Genomic DNA, 7,971 nt, shown 5'->3' with positions numbered 1-7,971 from the left:
AGGCGTTAAGGATGTGAATTTTGTCAGTCGAATCGGATTCGGCTGTTGGATATGAATATTCGACTATTCGGCAGGGGTCGACAGGGCCAGGCCGGTAGCTTATTTTATGTTACGTCTGCTTATGGAACGAAACGGTGCGTAACGGGGAGACCCTGTCTCCATGACTCTCTCCCCGATCACCCCCTTTCCATGCGTTCTGAACAGAACATAATCTGTACGAGTCTATGTGTCTCGCCCCCGTTCCGCCGTGGACCGTCCCCACACTGTTTTCTTTGTTTTATTTGGAGGAACAGGGCCTGACTCTTCATGCTGCTCTCTGCAATCGGGGCGCACAGAGAGCTGTGTTCGACAATTCACACATATAAAGATATATTTATGATTCCCCATTGAAATGTTATCCCTGTGCACTTTGTAAGCATCTATCTATTTTATCCTGTTATGCACACTGACAACAACAAAACAAAAAAAGGAACGACTACTCGACTTGAAGAATCACAGTCGACTGACGGGTTTCGGACTGGTGTTTCAACTCGTCAACTTTCAGGGGGCAGCCCTAGATCTGAGCCACTTTGAAAGGGCCACACTGTGATTCTAAATGACTGGGTCAGAGCATCTCCAAAACCACAGGTCTTGTGGGGTGTTCTCGGTATGCAGTGGTTGGTACCTACCAAAAGTGCTCCAAGGAAGGACAACCGGTGAACCCGCGACAGGGTCATGGGACCCAATTGATGCACGTGGGGAGTGAAGTCCAGCCCGTCTGGTTTGATCCCACAGAAGAGCTACTGTAGCACAAAGTGGTGAAAAAGTGAATGGTGCTATGATAGAAAGGTGTCAGAACACACAGTGCATGGCAGCTTGCTGCGTATGGGAGCGGTCAGAGTGTCCATGCTGACCCCTGTCCACCACCCAAAGCACCTGCAATGGACACGTGAGCATCAGAACTGGACCATGGAGCGATGGAAAAAGGTGGTGGTCTGATGAATCACGTTTTCTTCTACATCATGTGGATGGGCGGGGTTAGGGTCCGATCCGATGGAGCATCTGTGGGATGTTCTGGAACAACAAGCCCGATCCATGGGGGCCCTACCTCACAACTTCCAGGACTTAAAGGATCTGCTGCTAACGTTAAAATAAGGCTGCTGCCAGATACCACAGGACACGCCTCCACGGGTCACAGCTGTTTTGGCGTCACCAGGGGGAGCTACATAATATTAGTGGTTATTGGTGGTGGTTTTAGTGTTATGGCTGATCAGTGTGTGTGTATAAATACAGTATGTGTGTGTGTGTGTGTGTGTGTGTGTGTGTGTGTGTGTGTGTGTGTGTGTGTGTGTGTGTGTGTGTGTGTGTGTGTGTGTGTGTGTGTGTACAGATTACACACACATATACAGAGTACAGTACACATGCACACAGTAATGTTTTTGTTGTTTTTTCAGGTCTGAGCTCCTCCAGCAGCCCCCCCTCCTCCCCCTCTCCAAGCTCCGCCTACTCCAGTGGCCACACCCTCTCTCTCTCTCCCTCCTCTCCTCCCTTCTCCTCCTCTCCCCTCCCCCTCTCGTCCCTCCACCCTCTGGAGGAGAGAGGAGCCGTCTGCACCGAAGAGCCGCTGACGCTGGGTGAGAGCCTACAAGCGAGGCACAAAACTCGGCGGTTCGATCCCTGGTGCCGCGCCCGACGAATGACCCGAGGTTGTTCTCTGTGATGCAGGTTCGAGTCCCAGCTCCCTGATGGACTTTGAGGCCGCCTGCCCCCCCTCTCCTCCGCCCCACACCCCCCCCATCCTGACGGACAGCGAGAACGCAGAGAACGAGGGAGAAGAAGAAGAGCTGCCTGAAGAGCTCTTACAGGTGGCTGCAAACGCTAACCGCACAGTATGTCTCCAAGTGTTTCCAACCAAACACTTTTTTTACAATGAAATAACCCCACGGCATTCTACCACTTTGTAGACCGCTTAAAAAAAACACGCTGTTCTTATTATTAGGGTTAGCAGGTGATGCAAGACTTGCAAACGATTTGGACGTAGCGAACAAATCTTTTGAATGGCTCAGGAGTCACTTCAGCAAAGGAGTGGACGAATGAGTCTCACAAACTGAAAATAATTTCTGAGGACCAAGTTGAAATAAATGATTTTTTTATTTTTATTTTTTTTATTTTTAATTTTTTTTTATTTTTCACACATAAATAATGAAATAGTGAAATAACTTATTGAAATAAAAGCTTTTAAGCGGCTTTTAACATATTTGCAAAATTGAAGATGGAAACTTTCATTCACTGAAATCTTGAACTTGATTGGTAAGCCTGTTAAAAAGCTCCCCCGAGCAGCCTGATAGTCATACGGCTCACATGTTGTGCCATCATGCGAGTTTTTCATCAACACACTTTGGAAATAAAGGACCTAAGACTGCGTTTACCTTCTCTGCACCGCGGTTGGTTCACAGACAGAGAAGGCGGGACATCCGGCGACACCCACGGCCTACATTCTCACTCGCCATTGGTTAAACCAGACGCCTGTTTATCTGTCTTCTCTAAACAACACGGTGCGAGTTCTAACTTCCATCGGCCATTGTAGGGGTTCAAACATATTGTTATTAGTAATGAATGTTTACTTTATTTAAAATTTAAATTATTACTTTTCTCGACCCCCCCCCCCCCGCCCCCCAATATCCCCTTTTTTTGCTTTCAGAGGTGCTCAAGTCTCGAGTTTGAAAATAAACATAGATTTATTTACAGATTTCCTGGAATTGTCGCGTCCTGTCCGGGACACCGTCACAGCTCTTCTGTTTTCTTGAAGCCATCTTTGACATGTACATACTGTGTGTGTAAATATGGTGTTTGTGTGTGTGTGTGTGTGTGTGTGTGTGTGTGTGTGTGTGTGTGTGTGTGTGTGTGTGTGTGTGTGTGTGTGTGTGTGTGTGTGTGTGTGTGTGTGTGTGTGTGTGTGTGTGTGTGTGTTATAAATACAGATATCAGTACTTGGAGATACAGTATACATGTCAGTATATTTCTCACTCCTCAGGTTGACATGGCGTCTCTGGCGGAGCAGATCATCGAGGCGACCCCGGAGCGAATCAAACAGGAGGATTTCCCTCCTGGGGCGGAGTCTCCTCTGAGGGAGCGCCACGATAACCCATCGATCCAGGACACCTGGTTGGCTGCATATCTGGACACGGTCGACGCCCACTCTCCGCCCAGGTACACACACCTCCACTAGTGTAGCAGTTAGCTTAGCGTGGCAACCTGTTGTTCAAGCAACACAGCCGTGTGTGTGTGTGTGTGTGTGTGTGTGTGTGTGTGTGTGTGTGTGTGTGTGTGTGTGTGTGTGTGTGTGTGTGTGTGTGTGTGTGTGTGTGTGTGTGTGTGTGTGTGTGTGTGTGTGTGTGCGCGCGCAGGCGTGTGCGCCCCCCCTCCCCCCTCAGTGCTCTGGCCCTGCAGCGGCTCCGCCCGCCCTCCTCGGCGGCATGGGCGGAGTTCCTCAACGCCTCGGCCAACGGGAGAATGGAGCGAGACTTCGCTCTGCTGACGCTGACCGACAGCGAGCAGCGGGAGCTGTACGAGGCGGCCAGGATCATCCAGAACGCCTTCCGCAGATACAAGGCACACACACACACACACTATACACACACTATACACACACTAACCGTCCATCATGTAATTAAGCAGGGTCACATATCGATGCTTATGAAAACAAATAAAGATAAAATATTGTACACCATTATTTTTTCATTGTTATTATTAATATTATTATATTTTTTTATGTTTGATCATAATAATTTTAAATGCCTTATTTCAATTTGAAACGTCTTTATCAATTTGTTTATGTATTTATTTAATTTTCATTTAAATAATAAATACATTTATTAAATTATTTATTTTATTAGCTATCTATTTTGTTTGTATTATTTTTTTATTTTAGTATGAATTCATTATTCGTAAACATGTTTAGTTGAGTTCAGCGGAGCTGATCCCTCACCACCGGAACATTAATAGTAAAAGACATAAAAGTAGAAGGATGTGTGGTGTTCAACATGTGGCTCTGGTCCTGTTCAGGGTCGCAGGCTGATGGAGCAGCAGGACATGGCGGCGGCCGTCATCCAGCGGTGCTACAGGAAGTACAAACAGGTGTGTGTGTGTGTGTGTGTGTGTGTGTGTGTGTGTGTGTGTGTGTGTGTGTGTGTGTGTGTGTGTGTGTGTGTGTGTGTGTGTGTGTGTGTGTGTGTGTGTGTGTGTGTGGTCACGAACCGAAACTAACTAACTTTTCACTCTCTCGCGCTTTCCTGCTAGCTAACATGGATAGCTTTGAAGGTAATGTGATGGTAATGGTTTGGTTGTCGTGCTGTTCATTGTGTATGTGCGTGTCTTTGTGTGTCAGGCCAGAGGTCGTCACGGTGATAGGAGTACTGATCTTTTCTCTTGCGTTTAGTTTTCTATCAAATTTAAAGTTCAGAGAGTCTAAAAACCTCATTCTTTGAAGCCCCGTTGCACGTTGATCACACACAGGTCTGTGGAATACTCAGTGTTGATTGGTCTCACATCCCTCATATCCCCCCTACATGCTAATGCTAATACCAGCCGGTGGCGACATCTTGTGACGCTACATAGAAACTGCACTGGAAGACTGGAGGAGATGCATGAGGATACTGTATGTCCTGTTTCACATTTCTAACAGTGAAAAGGTTTTTTATTGGAGAGAATATTTTGCGAGATTGTTCCAGTTTTAACAATGTTGTTGTGGAAGCTCTTAAACTAGATATACCGGATATAAAATCGTTCCGTAATCAATATTCCATCCCAATCAATAATTTTATTTACTAATTAGTCTTCATAAACTTGATAATGTTCAGCCAGCCGTTAACACAAAACAACCCCCTTTGGAGTGATACGAGACCCTGACCGCCCTGACGTGGGGGTTTATTTTTTGTAGTTATAATGAGCCGCTGGCTGCACATTCTGCCTCACTTATTATTCTGATTTTACCGTTGCGCTTTTAGATGGATTTTCGGTTCCCTCCTTTTCGATTTCCGTCTAAACTTATCTCTCTCCCGCCTTTCGACGGGAAGCATTTCATCAGAGTTGATGTAAACGTTGTTAATATCTCTCCCCACACAGTACGCACTGTACAAGAAAATGACCCAGGCGGCCATCTTGATCCAGTCCAAGTTCCGCTCGTACTACGAGCAGAAGCGTTTCCAGCAGAGTCGGCGGGCGGCCGTGCTGATCCAGCAGTACTACCGCAGCTACAAGGAGTACGAGAGGCTGAAGCAGGGGGGCGCTGCCCACCCCCCCCGCATCAAGTAATACACACTAAAACACCACCCCCCCAGTGTCAGTACATGCATTTACATAGTAATACACACCCCACCAGGATAGAGTAATACACACAAGTACATTTACATTTACATTAAATTTAGTCATTTAGCAGACGCTTTTATCCAATGCGACTTACAAGGGAGAATAACATTCAAGCTACATTGCGACAGAGACATTAGTGTAACAATAAATACTGCTAGGTAGTGCTAAGTAATTGTAGGTTAGGAGAGGAGGTACTCACTGAAGAGCTGGGTATTCAAGTGCTTCTTAAAGACAGAGAGGGAGGTCCCTGCTCTGGTCATTTTTGGCAGCTCGTTCCACCAACGTGGAACTACAAATGAGAATAGCCTGGATTGCCGTGGCTGTATGGCCGGCAGAGCCAGGCGACGGTCATTTGACGAGCGCAGCACCTGGGGGGAAACATGTGCTCTTACAAGAGCATTTAAGTAGGCGGGAGCATTCCCAGCAATCACTCTGTAGGCCAGCATAAGAGACTTGAACATGATGCGGGCGGCTACAGGTAACCAGTGGAGCTCGATGAGCAGCGGAGTGACATGTGCCCTCTTTGGCTGGTTGAACACCAGTCGCGCCGCCGCATTCTGTATCATCTGCAGTGGCTTCACCGCACTGGCCGGCAAGCCTGTTAAGAGGGCGCTGCAGTAGTCGAGACGGGACATCACCAAGGTTTGTACCAGCAGTTGAGTGGCATATTGGGTCAGGTACGGCCTGACTTTTCGGATGTTGAATAGTGCGAAGCGGCAGGACCGGGAGACGGCGGCAACATGGTCCGAGAATGTCAGTTGGTCATCAATAATGACACCTAGATTCCTTGCAGCCTTGGTAGGAACAAGAGATAGAGAGTCGATTTTAATATCAGTGTTGTGATAAATACCTTGTTTGGCCGGGAAGACTAGCAGTTCCGTTTTCGCCAGATTTAGTTGAAGATGATAATCCTTCATCCATGTGGATATGTCAGCGAGACAATCCGAGATCCGCGTCGAGACAGTGGGGTCGTCGGGCGGGAAGGACAGATTGAGTTGGGTATCATCCGCATAACAGTGATATGAAAAGCCATGTGAGCGGATGGTCGGGCCCAGTGAGGTGGTGTATATGGCAAAGAGGAGGGGTCCTAGCACCGAGCCTTGGGGCACCCCTGTGGTGAGGTTGTGAGGCACAGACAGCTGGCCTTGCCATGTCACACTGAACGAGTGCCCAGTAAGGTAAGATTCGAACCAGGAAAGTGCACTGCCCGTTATGCCCACACTTGAGAGTATGGACAGGAGTATGCTGTGATGGACAGTGTCAAAAGCAGCTGATAAGTCTAGCAGAATGAGAACCGAGGATTTGGCAGCAGCTCTATCAGTTTTTAAGGCCTCTGTCACAGACAACAGGGCTGTTTCGGTGGAGTGACCACAATTGAAGCCAGATTGAAGTGTATCAAGAAGGTTGTTTCTTGACAGGTATTCTGTAACCTGTCTAGAGACCGCCCTCTCTATGGTTTTGGAAAGGAATGGGAGGAGAGAGACCGGCTGATAGTTTTCTACTTGATTGGGATCGAGTGAGGGTTTTTTGAGCAGTGGTGCGACCCGAGCCACTTTGAAAGCGGAGGGGAAAGTGCCGGAAGTTAGGGAAGAATTAATCATATGTGTGATTGCCGGGGTGATAGCCGGTGATATGGCTTGAAGGAGGTTAGATGGGATCTAGCGGACAGGTAGTAGGACGGCTACATGTTAGTAGTTTAGATACCTCACTTTCAGCGAGGGGGGTGAAACCAGGGAACGATGAGCCTAGGGCTGGAGAAGATAGGTTGTGAGTAAGTTGTTTAGTGAATTGGCTGCTTATGGCTGCCACTTTGTTAGTAAAAAAGGAGGCAAGGCAGTCAGCAGTGAGGTTAGTAGCTGGGGGAGGTGGTGGAGGGCAAGAATTAGATCAAGCTCTTTGCCAGCCTTGTGAGTCGGTGGAGTCGGGACCTGTCTTGGGTCGAATGAGCGAACCAAAGACAGGAAGTCAGCCGAGCTCGCACTGTCCAAATGGATGTTCATGTCTCCGAGGACGAGCATGGGACACTCATGCTCAGGAATTGATGACAGCAGGGTGTCAAGCTCATGTAGGAAGTCACCTAGTTGTCCTGGTGGACGGTAGATGAGGACCACATAGGCTTTCACCGGAGCAGTCACCAAGACGGCGTGATATTCAAAGGAGACAAAGTTGTTTAAAGGCAGCAGTGGATTCAATTTCCATGTGTTTTAAATTAGCAGGCCAGTCTCACCACCACGGCCAGATGGTCTGGATGTGTGGGAGAATGTGTAGTTTGTGGAGAGTGCAGCCGGGGTTGCGCTATCTTCCGGTTTAATCCACGTCTCAGTGAGAGCAAGGAGCTCCAAGGAGAGGTGGTTTGGCATGACCAGAAATGAAGTCTGCCTTGTTAACTGCAGATTGACAATTCCATAAGCCAACAGAGAAGGAGGTCTTTGCAGAAGTTTGCTGCAGGGACCTGAGGTTACCCGGATTGCATCGGCGTATGGCATAACGAGGTATACATTGACACACAGAGTAGCATCAAATAATAAACACTGTTACTCACTGGACACACGCATAAAATAATTGTGTCAATACAGCGGCACTGCCACATCAAACTTTTTACAATTTACAATTAAATACTTCCAA

The 7,971-nt window shown here is 47.6% G+C and overlaps 1 protein-coding gene across 1 annotated transcript in view; it reads left to right on the top strand.

The window, feature by feature from the left end:
• camta2 (calmodulin binding transcription activator 2) overlaps positions 1–7,971 on the top strand; it is a 33,297-nt gene that overhangs the window by 22,518 nt on the left and 2,808 nt on the right. Inside the window, exons 19-24 of the mRNA XM_080023583.1 lie at positions 1,434–1,613; positions 1,705–1,844; positions 3,014–3,189; positions 3,387–3,591; positions 4,045–4,116; positions 5,104–5,288. Of these exons, the coding sequence (XP_079879709.1) occupies positions 1,434–1,613; positions 1,705–1,844; positions 3,014–3,189; positions 3,387–3,591; positions 4,045–4,116; positions 5,104–5,288 (958 nt within the window). The remainder of the gene's footprint in view (positions 1–1,433; positions 1,614–1,704; positions 1,845–3,013; positions 3,190–3,386; positions 3,592–4,044; positions 4,117–5,103; positions 5,289–7,971) is intronic.

This window comes from Zeus faber (assembly GCF_960531495.2).
Source record: "Zeus faber genome assembly, chromosome: 22".
NCBI classification, from domain to species: domain Eukaryota; kingdom Metazoa; phylum Chordata; class Actinopteri; order Zeiformes; family Zeidae; genus Zeus; species Zeus faber.
The sequence above is the reverse complement of the archived record's forward strand: the minus strand, read 5'-3'. Positions and strand labels throughout refer to the sequence as shown.